The sequence below is a fragment of the Triticum dicoccoides genome, chromosome 7B (assembly GCF_002162155.2).
Source record: "Triticum dicoccoides isolate Atlit2015 ecotype Zavitan chromosome 7B, WEW_v2.0, whole genome shotgun sequence".
NCBI classification, from domain to species: Eukaryota; Viridiplantae; Streptophyta; class Magnoliopsida; order Poales; family Poaceae; genus Triticum; species Triticum dicoccoides.
The window spans coordinates 89,598,513-89,626,145 of record NC_041393.1 but is presented as its reverse complement, the minus strand read 5'-3'; the positions used below and the strand labels follow the sequence as shown (position 1 = coordinate 89,626,145).

General features: G+C 45.8%; 1 protein-coding gene across 1 annotated transcript in view; it reads left to right on the top strand.

Moving 5' to 3' along the window:
- The first annotated feature begins 13,668 nt into the window (after positions 1-13,668).
- Positions 13,669-27,633, top strand: part of LOC119338677 (probable cyclic nucleotide-gated ion channel 20, chloroplastic) — a 30,787-nt gene continuing 16,822 nt past the window's right edge. Inside the window, exons 1-3 of the mRNA XM_037610946.1 lie at positions 13,669-13,839; positions 13,930-14,106; positions 14,896-15,142. Coding sequence (XP_037466843.1) covers positions 13,669-13,839; positions 13,930-14,106; positions 14,896-15,142 — 595 coding nt within the window. The remainder of the gene's footprint in view (positions 13,840-13,929; positions 14,107-14,895; positions 15,143-27,633) is intronic.

Here is a 27,633-nt window from a genome sequence, read left to right as displayed (position 1 = left end):
AGTATAGCAATTATCATCATCACAATGAGTAGTAGGAGCAAAATCGTTTGGGAGGGATACCTTTCTACCTTTGCTTCTCTGTATTTTACTTTTCTTCTTCACATCATGTGTGGGTTTAACCCTCTTCTTTGAGCTCCTTATTAATGAGATTGGTTGAATAGAAAGCTCCTCCTCGTTACTTGATTCATCATAAGAAATAACAAGAGGATATTGGGAAGTTTCTTCCCTTTCATTAGTATTCTCTTCATCTTCTATTTGCTTTCTTCTCTTTATGTAATTGGCAATATAAGGATTTTCAATGCAATTCACCGCACAATACATATAAATTTCCTCTAGATCAATATCAAGAAATTTCCCAAGGTTAAATTCTGGAATATGCTTAGTTAAACGTTTCATTTCTTCATAACCCAAAAGTAAACTAAGTTCATTATGATGCGCAAGGGAAATCAAGTCATCACAATTTTTGGACACGATTCGATCATGAAACAATTTGCATTGGAGATGTAAATGACCATGTTCATTGCAAAGTTCACAAGTACGGCAAAGAAATTTTAAATTTTCAGCACTCACATCTAGCCTTTCTTGCAACCATTTAGTTTCTAAATACTTATGCCTCTTGCAAAATCTATCTTCTCTATTTTGTATGTACTTGCAAACTCTATGCACTCCACAAAAATTGACATGCTTATAAGAGACATTTTCATCATGACTAGTGCAATCATCATTAGTACTATGGATATTCAAAGAGTTCATACTAACAACATTGCAATCATGCTCATCATTCAAAGATTTAGTGCCAAATATTTTATAGACTTCTTCTTCTAGCACTTGAGCACAATTTTCCTTACCATCATTCTTACGAAACATATTAAAAAGATAAAGCGTATGAGGCAAACTCAATTCCATTTTTTGTAGTTTTCTTTTATAGACTAAACTAGTGATAAAACAAGAAACAAAAGGATTTGATTGCAAGATCCAAAGATATACCTTCAAGCACTCACCTCCCCGGCAACGGCGCCAGAAAAGAGCTTGATGTCTACTACACAACCTTCTTCTTGTAGACGTTGTTGGGCCTCCAAGTGCAGAGATTTGTAGGACAGTAGCAAATTTCCCTCAAGTGGATGACCTAAGGTTTATCAATCTGTGGGAGGCGTAGGATGAAGATGGTCTCTCTCAAGCAACCCTGCAACCAAATAACAAAGAGTCTCTTGTGTCCCCAACACACCCAATACAATGGTAAATTGTATAGGTGCACTAGTTTGGCGAAGAGATGGTGATACAAGTGCAATATGGATGATAGATATGGGTATTTGTAATCTGAAAATATAAAAACAGCAAGGTAACTAATGACAAAAGTGAGCGTAAATGGTATTGCAATGCTAGGAAACAAGGCCTAAGGTTCATACTTTCACTAGTGCAAGTTCTCTCAACAATAATAACATAACTGGATCATATAACTATCCCTCAACATGCAACAAAGAGTCACTCCAAAGTCACTAATAGCAGAGAACAAATGAAGAGATTATGGTAGGGTACGAAACCACCTCAAAGTTATCCTTTCTAATCGATCTATTCAAGAGTCCGTAGTAAAATAACACGAAGCTATTCTTTCCGTTTAATCTATCCTAGAGTTCGTACTAGAATAACACCTTAGGACACAAATCAACCAAAACCCTAATGTCACCTAGATACTCCAATGTCACCTCAAGTATCCATGGGCATGATTATACGATATGAATCACACAATCTCAGATTCATCTACTCAACCAACACAAAGTACTTCAAAGAGTGCCCCAAAGTTTCTACCGGAGATTCAAGACAAAAACGTGTGCCAACCCCTATGCATAAGTTCATTGAACCCGCAAGTTGATCACCAAAACATACATCAAGTAGATCACATGAATATCCCATTGTCACCACAGGTAATCACGGCAAGACATACATCAAGTGTTCTCAAATCCTTAAAGACTCAATCTGATAAGATACCTTCAAAGGGAAAACTCAATCCATTACAAGAGAGTAGAGGGGGAGAAACATCATAAGATCCAACTATAATAGCAAGCTCGCGATACATCAAGATCGTGCCAAATCAAGAACATGGGAGAGAGAGAGAGATCAAACACATAGCTACTGGTACATACCCTCAGCCCTGAGGGTGAACTACTCCCTCCTCATCATGGAGAGCGCCGGGATGATGAAGATGGCCACCGGTGATGGATCCCCCCTCCGGCAGGGTGCCGGAACAGGCTCCCGAGAGGTTTTTGGTGGCTACAGAGGCTTGCAGCGGTGGAACTCCCAATCTATTGTGCTCTTCGATGTTTTTAGGGTATGTGGACATATATAGGCGAAATAAGTCAGTCGGGGGAGCCACGAGGGGCCCACGAGGGTGGGGGTGTGCCCAGGGGGTAGGGCGCGCCTCCCTGCCTCGTGGCTTCCTCGAAGCTTCCCTGACGTCTACTCCAAGTCTCCTGGATTGCTTCCATTCCAAATATAACTCCCCCGAAAGTTTCATTCCATTTGGACTCTGTTTGATATTCCTTTTCTGTGAAACACTGAAGTAGGCAAAAATAGCAATCTGGGTTGGGCCTCCTGTTAATAGGTTAGTCCCAAAAAATAATATAAAAGTGTATAGTAAAGCCCATTAAACGTCCAAAACAGGTAATATAATAGCATGAATACTTCATAAATTATAGATACGTTGGAGACGTATCACCCGCCGCGACCTCTCCACCCCGTCCCAACCACCGCCGCCGTTGCCAACCGCCGCCGCCGCCCGTAGCGCCGTCGCCCTGCGCGCCGCCGCTGCCGCCCCTCGCCACCACCCGGAGCCCCGCCGATGCCGCCTGCTCCACTGGACCTCGCCGGAGGTAGCCGCTGCCGCCGCCGCCGCTTCGCTTTTTTTGGTTAACCATTCAGTTTTTTTAAAAACCTAGATATGTTTTTTAAATACATCGGTTCGGGTTTTTTTTGGTTTAGTTGTTTAGCGGACTTTCACCCGTTCGTTCATTTTAATGAACGTTGTTCACCATTTAGGTTCTGTTAACGAACGTTCGTTTGTTGGCCTGTTCATCTCATTTTTTTTCAGGGTTTTATCTGCGATTATTTTCGATCGCGATTTCTGCCCTGATCTTAGATCTAGTATATCTTTTTGCTCGCTTATCCGATTTAGGTGAAGCAAGCGCCTAGATCTTCGTCTCGAAGCCCTCTTTGTGTTTAACCAACTTGAACATGATTTTGGTACTAGAAAATTTGACTTTAGTCCAGATTAGTAAATGATTCTTGTTTCTTTCGTAGTTTGAGTTTCGTTGCTTCATTTGATTTGATTCTTTTTAAAAACCGGAGTTCTTCAGTTGAACTTTCTGGTTAGATCTTCTTATTTGAGTTTTAACTGTTCTTGGTTTGATTGCTTATGTATGTTATTGTTTGTTTGTGATAGAATACCCGGAGTGCGAAGCGTGCTACTACGAGTCTCTAGGTTTTGCGGATCATCAGCAAGGCAAGTAACACTTTGATCATGCCCCTTTATTACCCAGTTTTTATGCATTAGTTACAACCCTCAAACATTGCATGGTTAGGAGCTGATTAACATGTGGGTTTGGGAAGTAGATGATGAGGTAGAAGCTATTGCCCTTTTATTATCAAACCTTTGGGAGTTACTTCTACGTTATGCTCAGGGTTTCTATGTTATGCTCATAGACGTGGATCGGGTGAGTTTATCCATGACAGATGTGAGAATTGTTAATTAATGGTTAACTTAAGGTGGCTACTTAAATACACATCTGGGTGGATTGGTTGCGGGCACCTGGAGAATCTAGTGTTGTCCTAGGATATCCCGGAGTACCCGTGTGATCATCCTACGGTTCGCCACCCAGGCTCAGAGAGGTCATAAGGTTATTCATGCTAGAAACTTCCATGTGCAGCCACAAGCCATTATGGGCTCTGGCATAGTTGAGTAAGTTGTGTGACCTCTTTCAGTGGTAGACTAGCAGATGTAGGGGATGTAGGTGGTACTGTCTACCTAGAGTAAATATTAATGCTTCTGAAAGATTGTGTCTCGGTCATCCGTTTCTCAAACACCATGAAGTGCGAGAAATTCAACGGACGAGATCGAGTCTTGTGGGGAAAAGTGCGCAAACCTCTGCAGAGTGTACAAACTAATGTTGGTTAGTCGTGTCCCCGGTTTTGGACATCTTGAGTATCTACTTCTTGGATTATCATGTTGATCTCATCACTCTAATTTAATTTGTTGGGTGAATTGATATTGCTTAATTGGGATTGAGTTGGAGGAACCTTCTCAATGTTTAAACAACCACCATGATAGTTAAATAAAATTTATTCCTTTGTTGTAGGAAAAAATTGGCTTTATGCAAAACTGTAACCATAGAGCTTTCCACCAGCCATATATGCATGTAGTGATAGCATTTATTCTGTTCATTACTCTATGTGTTAAATTGCCAGCATATTCCATGTGCTGACCCGTTTCGGGCTGCAACATATCATGTTGCAGATTTTCAGATGACGAGTAAGGTGCCATAGGTCATTGTCGTTCACTCAGCTATGCCGCTGGAGTTGATGGACTCACTTTATCTTCCAAGCCTTCCGCTGTTATCGTATTTAGATGGCCTTAAGCCATATTATTGTAATAAGTTCTCTTTTGAGACATTCGAGGTAATAAGTGTGTGATTGAAACTCTGTTATAAATCCTCAAGTATTGTGCGTGTCAGCATTACCGATCCAGGGATGACACTGATGCACAGAGACTAGACTGTTTGAGGTCTGGTCACTACAGAAGCAGCTCAGGAACGGTCGAGAATAAACAAGATTAATGTTGCGAAAAAAAGTGGCACCATACTCTGGGGCAGGTGGCTACCCGGTCGGCCGACCTAAGTGAGATCTCCCTGAGGAAGAGATGATTGCTACAGGGTTCACTCCAGTTACATTGAGTTGGCCCGACAGGTGCAAGAATTAGTTTTATGCGCATGGGGGGAAGTTGGACCCAGAGACAGGGCTGGTTATGGAGCGGGCAAGTCTTAAAGAAGCCTCCGACGCTTTACTTGTTGAAATAGAAGATGCCTGAACAGGGAAGTTCAAGCCTGAGAGAGAGAGAACGACGAGCTTACGCGCACCCTAAAGAATCCTGAACACCCAGGACAAACACGAGGCAAAGGCATTGTTCCATGGTTTAAGGGGTTTGCGGATTGGAACGCCACTTACAGAAGTCGTGCGAGAAAGAGGAAGCAGGAGGAGGAGCAGAGGAAGATGGAGGAGGAGCAGAGGAAGTAGGAAGCAGACCGCCTTCAACTGGTAGAATCAAAGCGTGTGGAGTTGGAACGCGCTTTCGGGCGGCAGTAGGAGCAGATCGACTCACTTAGCCTAGAAAGGGCATCTTAGCGGTAGCAGCAAGCAGATCCAGCATTGGATAGCACCTTCCCATCTATGCCGAAAAGCAACGTGGGTTCCACCCTGGCCGATGATGTACTGCTGGCTAGATACCCCGTGGATGATATCAAAGTTTCGACACCTTGTGGGCTACACATAAAACTCAAGAACATATTCATGAAGGTGGCGGACGGCTATGCTTTACCAAATCCCCCTGAAGAAACCTTCCATGGCAATCCGATTCTAGCTAACTATGCTCGTGTCGGGGTGGATGAAGTGATGTCGGGATATAACCAGCTAGAGCTTGACATTCCTGGAGGTGACGACGAGCGCACACTAGGAGAGGCCATAAGTCGTATCATTATATGGAGAAAGGATTGCATCATCTTTCCAAGGCCACCGATTCCTACTCCTCCAAGTCCGCCGCCGCGTCAGCCGACTCCTGCCCCTCCAAGTCCGCCACTGCATCAGCTGACTCCTGCTCCTCCAAGTCCGCCACCGCGTTAGCCGACTCCATAGCCTCAGCTGTCTACGGCACGTCAGCCGTCTCTGCTGCCTCAGCAACAGCGGAAGAGAGGCGCTGATACGTCTCCAATGCATATATAATTTTTGATTGTTCCATGTTATTATATTATCTGTTTTGGATGTTTCATATGCATTAATATGCTATTTTATATTATTTTTGGGACTAACCTATTAACCTAGAGCCCAGTGCCAGTTTCTGTTTTTCCTTGTTTTTGAGCTTCGCAGAAAAGGAATACTAAACGGAGTCCAAACGAAATAAAACTTCACAATGATTTTTCTTGGACCATAAGACACCCAGGAGACTTGGAGTTCAAGTCAAAAGAGCCACAAGGCGGCGACAAGGGTGGAGGGCGCGCCCCCCTACCTTGTGGGCCCCTCGTGACCCCCTGACCTAGTTTTGCCTCCTATATATTTGCAAATATTCCCAAATCATCAGAAGCATCCGCGAAAACACTTTTCCACCGCCGCAACCTTCTGCTCCTGTGAGATCCCATTTAGGGACCTTTTCCGGCACCCTGCCGGAGGAGTATTCGATCACGGAGGGCATCTACATCAAATCTATTGCCCTTCCAATGAAGTGTGAGGAGTTCACTATAGACCTACAGGTCCATAGCTAGTAGCTAGATGGCTTCTTATCTCTCTTTGATTCTCAATACCATGTTCTCCTCGATGTTCTTGGAGATCTATCCGATGTAATCTTCTTTTGCGGTGTGTTTGTCAAGATCCGATGAATTGTGGATTTATGATCAACTTATCTATGAATATTATTTGAATCTTCTCTGAATTCTTATATGCATGATTTGGTATCTTTGTATTTCTCTTCGAATTATCAGTTTGGTTTGGCCAACTAGATTGATTTTTCTTGCAATGGGAGAGGTGCTTAGCTTTGGGTTCAATCTTGCGGTGTCCTCACTCAGTGACAAAGTAGGGGTAGCGAGGAACATATTATTGTTGCCATTGAGGATAAAAAAATAGGGTTTACATCATATTACTTGAGTTTATTCCTCTACATCATGTCATCTTACTTAATGCGTTACTCTGTTCTTTATGAACATAATAATCAAGATGCAGGCAGAAGTCGGTCGATGTGTGGAGTAATAGTAGTAGATGCGCACAGGAGTCTGTCTACTTGATACAGACGTGATGCCTATATTGCATAATCATTGCCTTGGATATCGTCATAACTTTGCGCTTTTCTATCAATTGCTCGACGGTAATTTGTTCACCCACCGTATTATTTTCCTTCAAGAGAGAAGCCTCTAGTAAAACCTATGGCCCTTAAGTCTATTTTCCATCATATTAGTTTCGATCTACTATTTTCCATCATATTAGTTTCCGATCTACTATTTTGCAATCTTTTACTTTCAGATCTATAAATCAAAAACCCGAAAATATTGTATCTTTTGTTTATCTATCTCTATCATATCTCACTTTTGCAAGTGACTGTGAAGGGATTGGCAACCCCTTTATAGCGTTGGGTGCAAGTGCTTGATTGTTTGTGCAGGTATTGGTGATTTGCACATTCTTCTCCTACTAGATTGATACCTTGGTTCTCAAAACTGAGGGAAATACTTATCTCTACTTTTCTCATCACCCTTTCCTCTTCAAGGGAAAAACCAACGCAAGCTCAAGAAGTAGCAGTTAGAATTTCTGGCACCGTTGCTGGGGAGATCTACGCCAAGTCAAGACATACCAAGTACCCATCATAAAACTCTCATCTCTTGCATTACATTATTCACCATTCGCCTCTTGTTTTCCTCTCCCCCACTTCTAAAACAATTTTTGAAAAGATTCGCCATTTTCTTCACCCTTCTTTCGTTTCTCTTTTTGTTTGCTTTTTGTTTGCTTGTGTGTTAGATTGCTTGTTTTGTCACGATGACTCAAGAGAATACCAAATTGTGTGACTTTTCCAATACTAATAATAATGATTTTATTAGTACTTCAATTGCTCCTGTCACTAGTGTGGAATCTTGTGAAATTAATGCCGCTTTGTTGAATCTTATGAAAGATCAATTTTTTGGCCTTCCTAGTGAAGATGCCGCATCCCATCTAAACAATTTTGTTGATTTGTGTGATATGCAAAAGAAGAAAGATGTGGATAATGATATTGTTAAATTGAAGCTATTTCTGTTCTCACTACGAGATTGTGCTAAAACTTGGTTTTCATCTTTGCTTAAAAATAGTATTGATTCATGGCGTAAGTGTAAAGATGCTTTTATTTCGAAGTATTTTCCTCCCGCTAAGATCATCTCCCTTAGGAACAAGATTATGAATTTTAAGCAACTTGATCATGAACATGTTGCACAATCTTGGGAGAGGATGAAATTGATGATACGAGATTGCCCTACTCATGGTTTAAATTTATGGATGATCATACAAATTTTTTATGCTGGATTGAATTTTGCTTCTAGAAATCTTTTAGATTCGGTCACGGGAGGTACTTTTTATGGAAATCACTTTAGGAGAAGCTACTAAACTCCTAGATAATATTATGGTTAATTATTCTCAATGTCACACCGAAAGATCTTCAACTAGTAAAAAAGGCATGCAATTGAAGAGATTAGTGTTTTGAGTGGAAAGATGGATGAACTTATGAAATTATTTGCTAGCAAGAGTGCTCCTATTGATCCTAGTGACATGCCTTTGTCTACTTCGATTGAGAATAATAATGAATCTATGAATGTGAATTTTGTTGGTAGGGACAATTTTGGTAATAACGCGTATAGAGGCAATTTTAATCCTAGGCCGTTTCCTAGTAATTCCTCTAATAATTATGGTAATTCCTACAGCAATTCTTATGGAAATTATAATAAGATGTCATCTGATTTTGAGAATATTGTTAAAGAATTTATGATTTCGCAAAAAAGTTTCAATGCTCTCATTGAAGAAAAATTGCTTAAGATAGATGATTTGGCTAGGAACGTGGACATAATTTCTTTTGAGATTGATTCTTTGAAAATTAGATCTATTCCCCAAGCATGATATTAATGAGTCTCTAAAATCTATGAGAATTTCCATTGATGAATGTAAGGAAAGAACCGCTAAGATGCGTGCTAAACGAGATTGGTTTGTAAAAGCGTGTTCTTCTAGTTTTTGTGAAAATAATGATAAAGATCTTAAAGTGATTGATGTGACTCCTATTGAATCTTTGTTTTCCAATATAAATCTTGGTAAAGATGGCGGCTAGCAGTAAAATAGGTAAGAAATTCAGAGCGGGTCCAAGCCTCAGGGCTCCTCCAAAGTTACCATATGAGATGACTGACGAGCAAAACAAGGACAACATGGATGCCAAAGTGCAAGCCCATTTTGAACGGAAACGTCCACCTTTGAAGGAAATAGTAGATCCGGTGAAAGCGAAGCGCACTATGGATTCGCTTAAGCGACCGCCATCGCCTCCGCCGCAATCCAACTATGACCGCTGTATTGAAAGGACATATGTTGAAGCGCGGCGGTTGGAAAGTACTACCAGTGCTGCAAGACAAAGTGGGAAAACAATTCCCCAGCTCGACGAACAGGAGAAGCAATCGTGTCCCCCCACTCAAGGTGTCTAGTGATATTGCTAATCATCCAAGGCTAGCGCTCGGTACCACTCTTGGTGATTACGTGGGCGATGATGTATAGTTTGAAATGGTTGAGGTAGTAGCGCCCTTTAGATACGAGCACGGGAAGCCTCTCGTCAAACCTGATCAGCTCCGGCAGCTACCAACGATGATGGGAAGATTGCATGACTAGTACTTGGAAACCTGCAGCAAGGATGGGACCGACAATATATTGCTGGGAATTAAAGATGAGCACGTCTTCATTGGAGTTGAGGTGATGCCTGTTGAATTTGTGGAATTATTTTAGTTATTCAATCAAGACGCCCTCGACAAACAAGTCATGACTTGCTACTGTCTATAAGTATTATTTCTTTAATTAAGTCTCTAGCTCAGCACATTCATTGCATGTATATATAATTATCCTCACTATATTATGCAGATTGAAGATCGTCGAATGCAAAAGAGGACAAATCTATGACATTGTGTTCATTAGCCCAAATACCGTAAATGAATGGACGGTACAAAAAAGAGTTGAACATACTGAGGAAAACTTGCTAAAAGCGTTACTTTGACATCAAAACAAAAGGGAAATACTCTTTCCTTATAACTTCAAGTGAGCGTTACTGTCTTGTACATTTTCGGTTTCGCTTACTTGAGGTTAAGTACTATAATTGAAGAGTTATGCGTGCGCAAGTTCCACTTTATTCTGCTATCCATTAAGCTTGATGGGGGAGTAGTAACTGTCTTAGACTCGAGACGTAAAGATCCTAAGGATTATGCAGACATGACTGAAATGCTCCAGAAGTAATTTCAATCATTATCGCACCATATCGGCAACTTTCGTTCATTTCCTGATATCAAGTAATCATTTTCTTTGCCGGGTAGGGTTTGGAAAAAGTTCAGCCGAATGGTTCCGGGTCTGAATAAGGAGCTATGATTTACACACCCCGAAGTAAGCGTACTAGTTCCGTACATCTCTCATTGATTTTAGTTTCATCAATACCATTATCATGCTTGATTATCAGTTTGATTGAACTCTATTCTCGTAAAGTGCTTGTGGCAGGAAGGCAGGAATAATTTATGTGGATACTAAGTTTGCGAGTTCATTCGCCACTCGACCTCGAGCGGGGCTACTCTGACAAACAATTTGAAGTTCGTAAACAATATTCACAATTTTATTTTATTACCATCAACTATGTTGAGTTTCATTCATATATATATACATACATATATATGTATGTGTGTGTGTGTGTGTATTGACCCCCTTCTTTAAATTAGATGTGGGAGATGCGGCAAGAACTCCTACCACATGATCGCATATGTGCAATTTAAGAGGAATTAGCTGGATTCTTTCTTGACCATGTCATACATGAAAAGCGAGAATACCATACGGAAATTGAATTCGATTTTGGTGCTTGATGATGTCAGGGATCATAAGAGATGTTAGATTGTATATATGTAGTAGCTAGCGTCGGATAGATATACGAAAACTTGTTGTTCGGCCATGCCCGAAGAAAGAGAGGTCACTTCTCTCTATATATATTCATCATGACGATCTTGTGTAATGGTTCCTTCATTGCTATCTATATGTAGTAGCTAGCGTCGAGTTGAATGGAACATTAAATAAAAATGAAACCCTAAATGTAAAAGAATTGAAGGGTAAACACAAAAATAAAAGGGGGAAACACAATATGAAAACCCCTAAACCCTCCAAAACCCCTCCATTAAAAAACACCCAAAAAAACCAGTGGCTGTCAGCTGCTGACACATGACTGCCTTTTAGTCCCGGTCGGTGTCATCAACCGGGACTAAAGGTCCCCAACCCCCAGCGTGGGCTCGTGCCATGTGGTGGGCCTTTGGTCCCGGGCCGTCCTGAACCGGGACTAAAGGCCCTTATGAACCGGGACTAAAGTCTGATTCTGCACTAGTGGCAACGAACACACGGCTGATCATGCTTAAGAGCTGCTGCAATGTGGCAGCCAGATACGAGCGAACCATGCGAGCTTAGCAAACGTCGAGTGTTGGACGCTCCCCGCAACAAGGAACAGTGGACCGTCTCTCGACCTCAAGTGAGATAGCCTATGAACCGTTGTCACGATAGACACAACAACCCCACCAGTCGAGGTAGAGAAGGTTCTAACAAGCCCAATGACAAGACGTGAGTAAGTGTCTTATGTGATGTGGGTGGCTTGTATGTCTACCCTAGGAGTAGAGTTGGTGAGATCTCGGCCTGCGTGTCAACTGCATCTGTAATATAGAGGTTGTTGCCCTATCATGTAAGGCTATCGAGAATTATCTCAAGAAATGAATTAGAGTGATAGAAGTTGTTCTTCCTCCTCTCAGCCTCCTTTTGTCATCTCCCTCCCTTCTGTCTCCTTCTACCACCAGAACGGGAATAGGTTCATTACAACTGGTTACAAACTACTTATCTTATGCCAGTGATTGATGAGTTACTTGATTAGCTGACTAGGTCATGTTGGTTCTCAAAACTGGACCTCCGAGCAAGATACAACCAAATTTGTTTGATTCCAGTCGACGAGCACAAAATGACATTCAAAATGCACCAAAGTCACTTCAAGTTTCGGGCGATGCCTTATGGACTAACTAGTGCTCCTGCAACCTTTCAATGATCAATGAATACTGAGTTGGCTCTGTTACTTCGCAAAGGTGTCTTTCATGGATGACATCTTGGTTTACTCCAAAACTATTGAGGAACACCAGGAACTTTTGGGGCAACTGAAGCAATTGTTGAAAGAACATGGTCTGCTGCTAAGATCTCCAAGTGTACATTTGCGCAGCAGCAAATAAGCTATCTTGCTCACTTCATCGGTGAAAAAGGGATTGCAATGGATGATGACAAGGTTCAGTCAGTTAGGGACTGTCAAGTGCCAAAATCTGTGAAACAGTTGCGTGGATTCCTCGATCTTGCAGTACATTATCAGAAAAATGTCCTCAGAGTCATCAGCAAACCATTCACAAAGATGCCCAAAAGGGTGTCATATTTGTATGGACACCAACCGCAAATACTTCCTTTTGTGCTCTCAAGCTTGCCTTGGTGAGCACCGGTGTTAGCGTTGTCGAATTTCATGAAACATTTTTTGGTGGAAACAGATGCCAATGCAACCAGAATTGGTACGGTGCTGATGCAAGAAGGATCCCCTGCCGCGTACTTGAGCAAAGCTTTGGCGCCATGGAAGATGGAACTTGAGACTATCAGCCGCACGAAAAGAAGTGCTTAGCTCTATTACTTCCTATGGACCATGGAAGACCATACTTGCAGTGAGCTCAACAGGCAGAGAGAAGGGGAGCGGGCTCGACTGTTTTGACTGGCTCTAGGGCCGTTAGGGCCTCCCTGCAACCCCCCCCCCCCTAGTCACGTGGCCTAAGGGGTGAGACTGACCCGTCATAACGTGGCTCATTTTTTGATCAAATGGCCATTTTTGTTTTTTGAAACGAAAAACAAAATATGCGGTAGGTATCAGCGACAACAAAAAGATAGTTATATGAAGCCCTTAGCTTAAAGTTGATAATTTTTTATTTTCCTGGATGTTTGTTGTTGGTGCGGTGCTTTTATATATAAAGTGGAGCAAAAGCATTTTTCGATAATCTGGTAGTTCAAGGGCATCTCCAATGGCGACCCTCAAACCGTTCGCAACTGTGACAGCGTGGTCCGAACGTGTTTTGCCATCCACGCGGGCCTACATCGGTCCGCAGATCGGTCCGGACGTGCTTTTTCCCGCAAACAAGAAACAAAATTGAGGGAGGGGGGAGGCAGCTTTGCGAGCGTCTGGACCGCTGCCATGCCCGCTTCTGACTGTCTTGCCCACCCAAAAAAACCTCCCTCGCTCACGCCCTTTCCCACCCAAAGCGGTCAGCGCTGCTCCAGAGCACTAGTGCCGCATTCATGCCGGCTCAAAATGGTGCGACCTCTCACTAGCGCTCCGGCATTGAAGTGGTGCGCCGGCCGAGAGCACCGCCAGCACTGCTTCCCGGTCCACGCAACTCCTCCGTGTTCAAATGATAGCCCGCCATTTCGTCTTCCTACTTTAAACATGTGTGGTTGCCGAGGAACCTACTCCGGTGCCACCCGTCCGTCCGTCTGCAGCCCACCATTATCCATGCCGGCGCTTGCCCTGCCATCCAGTCGCTATTTAAACTCCAGCCCCAGCCATAGCCACATCCATCCTCCTTCGCTCCCTTTTCTCCTCTCCGCGCCACGCCCGCCATGGACTCCTCGAGCTCCAAAGCCACTTGGGACAACCTCTCGTCCGAGCAGAAGACGGAGATCGTCACCATTGCTACTGGCTGGCTGGCCGACAGGCAGATGAAGGCCGACGATGTGGACGTCCCAATGGAGGACGCGACTGATGACGAGCCAGCGCCACCCTCCTCGCCAGTCCATGCCAATATCACCATGGGCGAGGCCCGTGCTCACTACACCAAAATGGTGTTAGCTAAGTAGGAGGCTACGTTTCGGTGGGCGCAGGCCGACCTGGAGTACAACCTCTACCTCCTTGATGAGCACCGGCACGTAGAGGAGCAACTTGCCGCCAGCATGGCCATCGAGCCGGACGTGGACCTGGTTGAGCAGGAGGTGTTGGTCGCCTCCTATCGCTCTGCCGACGACATCCAACGCGACCATTGGCGGTACTGCCTCCATCAGGTGGATCTAGAAGCCGCCTTTGAGGATACATCAGCGAGGAGGAAGATGAAGTCTATGGCAAGAGCGCGGGCGAGGACGACGTAGCCAGCTCCGCCACGCCCGCACCCTGCCGCCACAACCACAAAGCAGGTACGTCCGCGGGAGCCAGCAGCAGCAAGGAAGAGTAGAGCATGAGAGGTCGTCGTCGCTCGGGTCCTAAGAAGGCTACCGCTCTTTCGCTCCGTGCTGAAGCCAAGCTTGGCAGGCTCATCATCGTCGGCCCATTAGCCGCTTGCAGGCTACGGAGGCGGAGACGTAGCTTCATTTTCCGAGGCTCATGGCCAGCCGAACATGGGGTACAGGCGCCGGCGATCATTAGACTAGATTTAGAGTCCGGTCTAGTTTAAATGTGTCGAAAACCATCCGGTTTGATGTAAAATTATGCAGATATGAATGAACATCGTCCGGATCATTTAAATATGCATCAAATTCATTCAATTTCATTATATACCAACCAAAATATAACCGGACATATGCTGCTAGTTTTGGATGAGTTGTCCAGTTTGCAAGTCGGCGCTGAAGATGCCCTCATGCTATATACTTCCAACAAAGAGAGACGACAGAGCAACACGACTGAGCCATTCATCCAACACACAAACAACGTACACATGCAATGGAAGTTTTTCATCGGTTAATTACGAGGCACACAAGTCACCGCTAAAGTAAAACAAAACAATTGACAACTGGTCCGTTCTGACCTTTTTGATCCAATCATCACGATACTAACATTTAACTCTGCATAACGGGCAGGTAGTGTTGCACTTCATCCACGCGTCGATGCAGTCCCGATGGAACACGTGCCGGCAGGTCGGCACCTCGCTGCAGATGTCCTCGAGTACGAATACCTCGAGGCAGATCGCGCACACCAGCTTCTCCGACGCCCTCCTGCCCTCCATGGAGTACGGGAAGTACCCCAGCTTCACGGCCGGTGCTGCCGGCGGCCTGCGCTCCACCGGGGCCAGGTGCTGTCGCACCGGCCTCAGCTGCACCATCGCCCGTGTAGTGCGACCACGTTGTCCTCTTCGTCCGATTCTCCGCAGCAGAGTGTGCAGAAGACCATAACGAACAGCAAAATCATGCACAAGAGAAAGAAACATAAGTATACGATCCCGACCACCGGCCCCGACTCCATGGTTCAGATGCAAGCGGGGTAGTGGATGTGCTTAATTTGATCGGCACGTGGAGATATCTTTTCTTTCTTACAATATATCAACAGCCGGTTTTATATAACGTAGAGTACTAAGTAATCCGTTTGTAAATCGTGTCGGACATGGTCGCGTGGATGCTAATACGTTGTCTCGTACAAGACCTTAACCGGGTAGAGATATTATGCGTCACAAAGGGCGGGCGCAAACAGGACAGTTTGGATCAAATTGCTTATTTAAAATCAACCGGCAAAATTATTTATCTTTTTGTTTCTTTTTGTTATAAGGGAAAGAGAGGGATTGGTGGAATAGTTTGATGTATTGCTTGAGTCTCGTGGACATATATATATAGGAGTACAAGACAAGACAGAACAAATCCTAGTCTATCTCGTCTTTTCTAATAATCACGATACTCAACATCCCCTGCAGTCACAACGGTAGCGACGCAGACGGTGAGACTGAAGAAGAATTCGAAGGCAAGCTGACGGACACCCCCCCCCACACACACACACACACAGTCGTAACGGTCGATGCATCGCGGAGTCGTGGCTGGAGTGAAAATCGACGAGGTTGCTCAAGCAGGCGGTAGCCCTTTGTGCCGTTTGTCGATGTAGTCGAGAGCGTGGGTGGTGGAGCCGTGGTCGAGGTAACCGTGCGAAGAATGCCGTGGTCGATGTCGAGTCGGGGTAGCCGGTGTCGAGGAAGTCGCCGTGGAGCCGCGGGCGCAAGGAGGCGCCGAGTTAGTTATGGGCGCAATGGTGTCGAAGTAGTGGTGCGTCAGGAAGTAGATGATGTTGATGACGCGTCACACCGGGGTTGCCAACCCCGGGGACACATCCTAGACGAAGGCACGCGTCGGTGTTGCCAGCACCGGGCATGCGTAGACGGACGAAGACGAAGTTGACGAAGCGCCGCACCAGGCTTGTTAGGCCCGGGGACACGTCGTGGACGAAGGCACGCGGCGGTGTTGCCAGCACCGGGCATGCATAGACTGGGACCTGCACGAGTTGTACGCCATGTCGAATAAGTCGGAGAGGCCAGCAGAGAAGGACTCGGCGACGGTTGCGCCGCCAATCGGCACGGGGCCAATGTCGCCCGCGGTTGTCGGAGTAGATGAAGCGGTCGGGGTAGATGACGGCGACGCTGGTGCTGGACAAAGACGAAGGGGGTGGACGGGCGGCTACGCGGCGGCTACCGGGGTAGCGGCGGCGGTGGCCGAAGAAGAGCGGCGGCGACGGCCTGACGGCGGCGGAGGCGGCTAGGTTAGGAGCGCGGCGGCGATGCTCGACGTAGGCGAAGAACCCTGATAGCGTGACGAAGACCGGCACGGACGGTGGCGTTCCCGCGCCAAAGAAGGTGGCGCGGCGCATGCCAGTCTACGTGCAGGGACGGCGGTGGCCCGTGGGTCGCGGCGCTACGGCCCGAAGGGGGGGACGCAACGGCGGCGGACAGGTCGGGGCGACGGCGGAAGACCTCGTTACGGTCGCAGGGACCGCGGGCCGCGGCGCTACAGCCCGAAGGGGCGGCGCAGGGCGGAGCGTGGATCCGTGCAACCGCCTGGACGGCCTCGGGAGGCGGCGTGGACCGCGTGCCACGCTCGCTACGGCCCGATGGGGTGACGCAGCGGCGGCGCGAGGGTGGGTGTAGCCACGGGGACGACCTGGAGCGTGTTGGAAATATGCCCTAGAGGCAATAATAAAATGATTATTATATTTCCTTGTTCATGATGATTGTCTATTGTTCATACTATAATTGTGTTATCCGGAAATCGTAATACATGTGTGAATACATAGACCACAACATGTCCCTAGTGAGCCTGTAGTTGACTAGCTCGTTGATCAACAGATAGTCATGGTTTCCTGACTATGGACATTGGATGTCATTGATAACGGGATCACATCATTACGAGAATGATGTGATGGAAAAGACCCAATCCTAAGCATATCACAAGATCATGTAGTTCGTTTACTAGAGCTTTTCCAATGTCAAGTATCATTTCCTTAGACCATGAGATCGTGTAACTCCCGGATACCGTAGGAGTGCTTTGGGTGTACCAAACGTCACAACGTAACTGGGTGACTATAAAGGTATACTACGGGTATCCCCGAAAGTATCTGTTGGGTTGACACGGATTGAGACTGGGATTTGTCGCTCCGTATGACGGAGAGGTATCTCTTGGCCCACTCGATAATGCATCATCATAATGAGCTCAATGTGACCAAGTGGTTGGTCACGAGATCATGCATTACGGTACGAGTAAAGTGACTTGTCGTAACGAGATTGAACGAGGTATTGGGATACCGACGATCGAATCTCGGGCAAGTAACGTACCGATTGACAAAGGGAATTGTATACGGGATTACTTGAATCCTCGACATCGTGGTTCATCCAATGAGATCATCGTGGAACATGTGGGAGCCAACATGGCTATCCAGATCCCGCTGTTGGTTATTGCCCGGAGAGCTGTCTTGGTCATGTCTACGTGATTCCCGAACCCGTAGGGTCTACACACTTAAGGTTCGGTGACGCTAGGGTTATAGAGATATTAGTATGCGGTAACCCGAAAGTTGTTCGGAGTCCCGGATGAGATCCCGGACGTCACGAGGAGTTCTGAAATGGTCCGGAGATGAAGAATTGTATATAGGAAGTCTAGTTTCGGCCACCGGGAAAGTTTCGGGGGTCACCGGTATTGTACCGGGACCACCGGAAGGGTTCCGGGGTCCACCGGGTGGGGCCATCTATCCCGGAGGGCCACGTGGGCTGAAGAGGGAAGGGAACCAGCCCCTGGTGGGCTGGTGCGCCCCCCCCCCTTGGGCTTCCCCTGCGCCTAGGGTTGGAAACCCTAGGAGTGAGGGGCGCCCCACTTGACTTGGGGGGCAAGTCCCCCCCCAGGCCGTCGCCCCCCTTGGAGATGGGATCTCTAGAGGCCGGCGCACCCCCTAGGCCCCCTATATAAAGAGGGGGAGGGAGGGCAGCTGCACCCTAGTCCCTGGCGCCTCCCCCCCTCCCGTACCACCTCTCCCTCTCGCTGAGCTTGGCGAAGCCCTGCCGAGATCGCCGCTGCTTCCACCACCACGCCGTTGTGCTGCTGAATATCCATCAACCTCTCATTTCCCCTTGCTGGATCAAGAATGAGGAGACGTCTTCCCCAACCGTACGTGTGTTGAACGCGGAGGTGTTGTCCGTTCAGCACTAGGATCTTCGGTGATTTGGATCACGACGAGTACGACTATGGACATTAGATGTCATTGATAACGGGATCACATCATTAGGAGAATGATGTGATGGACAAGACCCAATCCTAAGCATAGCACAAGATCGTGTAGTTCGTTTGCTAGAGCTTTTCCAATGTCAAGTATCATTTCCTTAGACCATGAGATCGTGTAACTCCCGGATACCGTAGGAGTACTTTGGGTGTACCAAACGTTACAACGTAACTGGGTGACTATAAAGGTATACTACGGGTATCCCCGAAAGTATCTGTTGGGTTGACATGGATCGAGACTGAGATTTGTCACTCCGTATGATGGAGAGGTATCTCTGGGCCCACTCGGTAATGCATCATCATAATGAGCTCAATGTGACCAAGTGGTTGGTCACGGGATCATGCATTACGGTATGAGTAAAGTGACTTGCCGGTAACGAGATTGAACGAGGTATTGGGATACCGACGACCGAATCTCGGGCAAGTAACGTAGCGATTGACAAAGGGAATTGTATACGGGATTACTTGAATCCTCGACATCGTCGTTCATCCGATGAGATCATCATGGAACATGTGGGAGCCAACATGGGTATCCAGATCCCGTTGTTGGTTATTGGCCGGAGAGCTGTCTCGGTCATGTCTACGTGATTCCCGAACCCGTAGGGTCTACACACTTAAGGTTCGGTGACGCTAGGGTTGTAGAGATATTAGTATGCGGTAACCCGAAAGTTGTTCGGAGTCCCGGATGACATTCAGGACATCAAGCGTCGCTTCAACTCCATTCGTGAAAATGTTCAAGATGAAGACATAGATATTTGCAAAGTACATACGGATCTGAATGTCGCAGATCCGTTGACTAAACCTCTTCCGCGAGCAAAGCATGATCAACACCAGAACTCTATGGGTGTTCGATTCATCACAATGTAACTAGATTATCAACTCTAGTGCAAGTGGGAGACTGTTGGAAATATTCCCAAGAGGCAATAATAAAATGATTATTATATTTCCTTGTTCATGATGATTGTCTATTATTCATGCTATAATTGTGTTATCCGGAAATCGTAATATATGTGTGAATACATAGACCACAACATGTCCCTAGTGAGCCTCTAGTTGACTAGCTCGTTGATCAACAGATAGTCATGGTTTCCTGACTATGGACATTGGATGTCATTGATAACGGGATCACATCATTACGACAATGATGTGATGGACAAGACCCATTCCTAAGCATATCACAAGATCATGTAGTTCGTTTGCTAGAGCTTTTCCGATGTCAAGTATCATTTCCTTAGACCATGAGATCGTGTAACTCCCGGATACCGTAGGAGTGCTTTGGGTGTACCAAACATCACAACGTAACTGGGTGACTATAAAGGTATACTACGGGTATCCCTGAAAGTATCTGTTGGGTTGACACGGATTGAGACTGGGATTTGTCGCTCCATATGACGGAGAGGTATCTCTTGGCCCACTCGATAATGCATCATCATAATGAGCTCAATGTGACCAAGTGGTTGGTCACGGGATCATGCATTACGGTACGAGTAAAGTGACTTGCCGTAATGAGATTGAACGAGGTATTGGGATACCGACGATCGAATCTCGGGTAAGTAACGTACCGATTGACAAAGGGAATTGTATACGGGATTACTTGAATCCTCGACATCGTGGTTCATCCGATGAGATTATCATGGAACATGTGGGAGCCAACATGGGTATCCAGATCCCGCTGTTGGTTATTGCCCGGAGAGCTGCCTTGGTCATGTCTACGTGATTTCCGAACCCGTAGGGTCTACACACTTAAGGTTCAGTGACGCTAGAGTTGTAGAGATATTAGTATGCGGTAACCCAAAAGTTGTTCGGAGTCCCGGATGAGATCCCGGATGTCACGAGGAGTTCCGGAATGGTCCGGAGGTGAAGAATTGTATATATGAAGTCTAGTTTCGGCCACCGGGAAAGTTTCGGGGGTCACCGGTATTGTACCAGGACCACCGGAAGGGTCCCGGGGGTCCACCGGGTGGGGCCACCTATCCCGGAGGGCCACGTGGGCTGAAGAGCGAAGGGAACCAGACCCTGGTGGGCTGGTGCGCCCCCCCTTGGGCCTCCCCTGCGCCTAGGGTTGGACTTGGGGGGCAAGTCCCCCCCCCCTAGGCCGTCGCCCCCCCTTGGAGATGGGATCTCTAGGGGCCGGCGCACCCCCTAGGCCCCCTATATAAAGAGGGGGAGGGAGGGCAGCCGCACCCTAGTCCCTGGCGCCTCCCTCTCCCTCCGTACCACCTCTCCCTCTCGCTGAGCTTGGCGAAGCCCTACCGAGATCGCCGCTGCTTCCACCACCACGCCGTTGTGCTGCTGGATCTCCATCGACCTCTCCTTTACCCTTGCTAGATCAAGAAGGAGAAGACGTCTTCCCCAATCGTACGTGTGTTGAACGCGGAGGTGTTGTCCGTTCAGCACTAGGATCTTCGGTGATTTGGATCACGACGAGTACGACTCCCTCAACCCCATTCTCTTGAACGCTTCCGCTCGTGATCTACAAGGGTATGTAGATGCACTCCTCTCTCTCGTTGCTAGATGACTCCATAGATTGATCTTGGTGAAGCGTAGAATTTTTTTATTTTCTGCAACGTTCCCCAACAGTGGCATCATGAGCTAGGTCTATACGTAGTTTCTTTGCACGAGTAGAACACAATTTTGTTGTGGGCGTAGATGTTGTCAATTTTCTTGCCACTACTAGTCTTATCTTGTTTCGGTGGCATCGTGGGATGAAGCGTCCCGGACCGACCTTACACGTACGCTTACGTGAAACAGGTTCCACCGACTAACATGCACTAGTTGCATAAGGTGGCTAGCGGGTGTCTGTCTCTCCCACTTTAGTCGGATCGGATTCGATGAAAAGGGTCCTTATGAAGGGTAAATAGAAATTGGCATATCACTTTGTGGCTTTTACGTAGGTAAGAAATGTTCTTGCTAGAACCCTATTGCAGCCACGTAAAACATGCAACAACAATTAGAGGACGTCTAACTTGTTTTTGCAGCATATGCCTTGTGATGTGATATGGCCAAAAGGTTGTGATGAATGATATATATGTGATGTATGAGATCATGTTCTTGTAATAGGAATCACGACTTGCATGTCGATGAGTATTACAACCGGCATGAGCCATAGGAGTTGTCTTAATTATTGTATGACCTGCGCGTCAATGAATAAACGCCATGTAATTACTTTACTTTATTGCTAAACCGTTTGCCATAGTAGTAGAAGTAATAGTTTGCGAGCAACTTCATGGAGACACAATGATGGAGATCATGATGATGGAGATCATGGTGTCATGCCGGTGACGAAGATGATCATGACGCCCCGAAGATGGAGATCAAAGGAGCTATATGATATTGGCCATATCATGTCACTATTTGATTGCATGTGATGATTATCATGTTTTTACATCTTATTTGCTTAGAACGACGGTAGTAAATAAGATGATCCCTCATAATAATTTCAAGAAAGTGTTCCCCCTAACTGTGCGCCATTGCGAAAGTTCGTTGTTTCGAAGCACCACGTGATGATCGGGTGTGATAGATTCCAACGTCCACATACAACGGGTGTAAGACAGATTTACACATGCAAAACACTTAGGTTAACTTGACGAGCCTAGCATGTACAGACATGGCCTCGGAACACAAGAGACCGAAAGGTCGAACATGAGTCGTATGGAAGATATGATCAACATGGAGATATTCACCGATGATGACTAGTCCGTCTCACGTGATGATCAGACACGGCCTAGTTGACTCGGATCATGTATCACTTAGATGACTAGAGGGATGTCTAATCTGAGTGGGAGTTCATTAAATAATTTGATTAGATGAACTTAATTATCATGAACTTTGTCTAAAAACCTTTGCAAAATGTCTTGTAGATCAAATGACCAACGCTCATGTCAACCTCAACTTCAACGCGTTCCTAGAGAAAACCAAGCTGAAAGATGATGGCAGCAACTATACGGACTGGGTCCGGAACCTGAGGATCATTCTCATAGCTGCCAAGAAAGCATATGTCCTAGAAGCACCGCTAGGTGAAGCACCCATCCCAGAGAACCAAGACGTTATGAACGCTTGGCAGTCACATGCTGATAATTACTCCCTCGTTCAGTGCGGCATGCTTTACAGCTTAGAACCGGGGCTCCAAAAGCGTTTTGAGCAACACGGAGCATATGAGATGTTCGAAGAGCTGAAAATGGTTTTCCAAGCTCATGCTCGGGTCGAGAGATATGAAGTCTCCGACAAGTTCTATAGTTGTGAGATGGAGGAAAATAGTTCTGTCAGTGAGCACATACTCAAAATGTCTGGGTTGCACAACCGCTTGTCCCAGCTGGACATTAACCTCCCGGACGAGGCGGTCATTAACAGAATTCTTCAGTCGCTCCCACCTAGCTACAAGAGCTTTGTGATGAACTACAATATGCAGGGGATGGTGAAAACTATTCCTGAAGTATTTTCAATGCTGAAATCAGCGGAGGTGGAAATCAAAAAGGAACATCAAGTGTTGATGGTCAATAAAACCACTAGTTTCAAGAAAGGCAGGGGTAAGAAGAACTTCAAGAAGGACGGCAAGGGAGTTGCCGCGTCCGGTAAGCCAGTTGCCGGGAAGAAGCCAAAGATTGGACCCAAGCCTGAGACTGAGTGCTTTTATTGCAAAGGGAAGGGTCACTGGAAGCGGAACTGCCCCAAATACTTAGCGGACAAGAAGGTCGGCACCACTAAAGGTATATGTGATATACATGTAATTGATGTGTACCTTACCAGTACTCGTAGTAGCTCCTGGGTATTTGATACTCGGTGCCGTTGCTCATATTTGTAACTCAAAACAGGAGCTGCAGAATAAGCGGAGACTGGCGAAGGACGAGGTGACGATGCACGTCGGGAATGGTTCCAAGGTCGATGTGATCGCCGTCGGCACGCTGCCTCTACATTTACCTACGGGATTAGTTTTAAACCTCAATAATTGTTATTTAGTGCCAGCTTTGAGCATGAACATTGTATCTGGATCTCGTTTAGTACGAAATGGCTACTCATTTAAATCCGAGAATAATGGTTGTTCTATTTATATGAGAGATATGTTTTATGGTCATGCCCCGCTGGTCAATGGTTTATTCTTAATGAATCTCGAACGTGATGTTACACATATTCATAGTGTGAATACCAAAAGATGTAAGATTGATAATGATAGTCCCACATATCTGTGGCACTGCTGCCTTGGTCACATTGGTGTCAAACGCATGAAGAATCTCCATACAAATAGACTTTTGGAGTCTCTTGATTTCGAATCATTTGACACGTGCGAACCATGCCTCATGGGTAAAATGACCAAGACTCCGTTCTCCGGAACAATGGAGCGAGCAACCAACTTATAGAAAATTATACATACTGATGTGTGCGGTCCAATGAGCGTTGAGGCTCGCGGTGGTTATCGTTATGTTCTCACTCTCACTAATGACTTAAGTAGATATGGGTATGTCTACTTGATGAAACACAAGTCTGAGACCTTTAAAAAGTTCAAGGAATTTCAGAATGAGGTAGAGAATCAACGTGACCGAAAAATAAAGTTCTTACGATCAGATCGTGGAGGAGAATATTTAAGTCACGAATTTGGTATGCACTTAAGGAAATGTGGAATTGTTTCACAACTCACGCTGCCTGGAACACCTCAGCGTAACGGTGTGTCCGAACATCGTAATCGCACTTTATTGGATATGGTGCGGTCTATGATGTCTCTTACCGATTTACCGCTATCATTTTGGGGATACGCTTTAGAGACAGCTACATTCACTTTAAATAGGGCACCATATGAATCCGTTGAGATGATACCGTATGAATTATGGTTTGGGAAGAAACCTAAGCTGTCGTTTCTAAAAGTTTGGGGATGCGATGCTTATGTCAAGAAACTTCAACCTGAAAAGCTCGAACCCAAGTCGGAAAAATGCGTCTTCATAGGATACCCTAAGGAAACCATTGGGTATACCTTCTACCTTAGATCCGAAGGCAAGATCTTTGTTGCCAAGAATGGGTCCTTTCTGTAGAAAGAGTTTCTCTCGAAAGAAGTAAGTGGGAGGAAACTAGAACTCGATGAAGTACTACCTCTTGAACCGGAAAGTAGTGCAGCTCATGAAGATGTTCCTGTGGTGCCTACACCGACTAGAGAAAAAATTAATGATGATGATCAAGGTACTTCGGATCAAGTTGCTACTGAACTTCGTAGGTCCACAAGGACACGTTCCACACCAGAGTGGTATGACAACCCTATCCTGGAAATCATGTTGTTAGACAACGGTGAACCTTCGAACTATGAAGAAGCGACGGCGGGCCCAGATTCCAACAAATGGCTTGAAGCCATGCAATCCGAGATAGGATCCATGTATGAAAACAAAGTATGGACTTTGATAGACTTGCCCGATGATCGGCGAGCGATAGAAAATAAATGGATCTTTAAGAAGAAGACAGACGCGGATGGTAATGTTACCATCTATAAAGCTCGACTTGTCGCTAAGTGTTATCGGCAAGTTCAAGGGGTTGACTACGATGAGACTTTCTCTCCCGTAGCAAAGTTGAAGTCTGTCCGAATCATGTTAGCAATTGTCGCATACTATGATTATGAGATATGGCAAATGGACGTCAAAACGGCATTCCTTAACGGCTATCTTAAGGAAGAACTGTATATGATGTAGCCGGAAGGTTTTGTCGATCCTGAGAATGCTAACAAGGTATGCAAGCTCCAGCGATCCATTTATGGGCTGGTGCAAGCATCTCGGAGTTGGAACATTCGCTTTGATGAGATGATCAAAGCGTTTGGGTTTATGCAGACTTATGGAGAAGCCTGCGTTTACAAGAAAGTGAGTGGGAGCTCTGTAGCATTTCTCATATTATATGTAGATGCCATACTTTTGATGAGAAATGATATAGAACTTTTGGACAGCATTAAGGCCTACTTAAATAAGTGTTTTTCAATGAAGGACCTTGGAGAAGCTGCTTACATATTAGGCATCAAGATCTATAGGGATAGATTGAGACGCCTCATAGGTCTTTCACAAAGCACATACCTTGATAAGATGTCGAAGAAGTTCAATATGGATCAGTCCAAGAAGGGGTTCTTGCCTGTGTTGCAAGGTGTGAAATTGAGCTCGGCTCAATGCCCGACCACGGCAGAAGATAGAGAAAAGATGAGTGTCATCCCCTATGCCTCGGCTATAGGGTCTATTATGTATGCCATGCTGTGTATCAGACCTGATGTAAACCTTGCTGTAAGTTTGGTAGGAAGGTACCAAAGTAATCCCGACATGGAACACTGGACAGCGGTCAAGAATATCCTGAAGTATCTGAAAAAGACTAAGGACATGTTTCTCGTTTATGGAGGTGACGAAGAGCTCGTCGTAAAGGATTACGTCGATGCTAGCTTCGACACAGATCTGGATGACTCTAAGTCACAAACCGGATACATGTATATTTTAAATGGTGGGGCAGTAAGCTGGTGCAGTTGCAAGCAAAGCGTCGTGACGGGATCTACATGTAAAGCGGAGTACATGGCAGCCTCGGAGGCAGCGCATGAAGCAATCTGGATGAAGGAGTTCATCATCGACCTAGGAGTCATACCCAATGCGTCGGGGCCGATCACTCTCTTCTGTGACATCACTGGAGCTATTGCCCTTGCCAAGGAGCCCAGATTTCACAAGAAGACCAGGCACATCAAGCGTTGCTTCAACTCCATTCGTGAAAATGTTCAAGATGAAGACATAGATATTTGCAAAGTACATACGGATCTGAATGTCGCAGATCCGTTGACTAAACCTCTTCCGCGAGCAAAGCATGATCAACACCAGAACTCTATGGGTGTTCGATTCATCACAATGTAACTAGATTATCAACTCTAGTGCAAGTGGGAGACTGTTGGAAATATTCCCTAGAGGCAATAATAAAATGATTATTATATTTCCTTGTTCATGATGATTGTCTATTATTCATGCTATAATTGTGTTATCCGGAAATCGTAATATATATGTGAATACATAGACCACAACATGTCCCTAGTGAGCCTCTAGTTGACTAGCTCGTTGATCAACAGATAGTCATGGTTTCCTGACTATGGACATTGGATGTCATTGATAACGGGATCACATCATTACGAGAATGATGTGATGGAAAAGACCCAATCCTAAGCATATCACAAGATCATGTAGTTCGTTTGCTAGAGCTTTTCCAATGTCAAGTATCATTTCCTTAGACCATGAGATCGTGTAACTCCCGGATACCGTAGGAGTGCTTTGGGTGTACCAAACGTCACAACGTAACTGGGTGACTATAAAGGTATACTACGGGTATCCCCGAAAGTATCTGTTGGGTTGACACGGATTGAGACTGGGATTTGTCGCTCCGTATGACGGAGAGGTATCTCTTGGCCCACTCGATAATGCATCATCATAATGAGCTCAATGTGACCAAGTGGTTGGTCACGAGATCATGCATTACGGTACGAGTAAAGTGACTTGTCGTAACGAGATTGAACGAGGTATTGGGATACCGACGATCGAATCTCGGGCAAGTAACGTACCGATTGACAAAGGGAATTGTATACGGGATTACTTGAATCCTCGACATCGTGGTTCATCCAATGAGATCATCGTGGAACATGTGGGAGCCAACATGGCTATCCAGATCCCGCTGTTGGTTATTGCCCGGAGAGCTGTCTTGGTCATGTCTACGTGATTCCCGAACCCGTAGGGTCTACACACTTAAGGTTCGGTGACGCTAGGGTTATAGAGATATTAGTATGCGGTAACCCGAAAGTTGTTCGGAGTCCCGGATGAGATCCCGGACGTCACGAGGAGTTCCGAAATGGTCCGGAGATGAAGAATTGTATATAGGAAGTCTAGTTTCGGCCACCGGGAAAGTTTCGGGGGTCACCGGTATTGTACCGGGACCACCGGAAGGGCTCCGGGGTCCACCGGGTGGGGCCATCTATCCCGGAGGGCCACGTGGGCTGAAGTGGGAAGGGAACCAGCCCCTGGTGGGCTGGTGCGCCCCCCCCCCCTTGGGCTTCCCCTGCGCCTAGGGTTGGAAACCCTAGGAGTGAGGGGCGCCCCACTT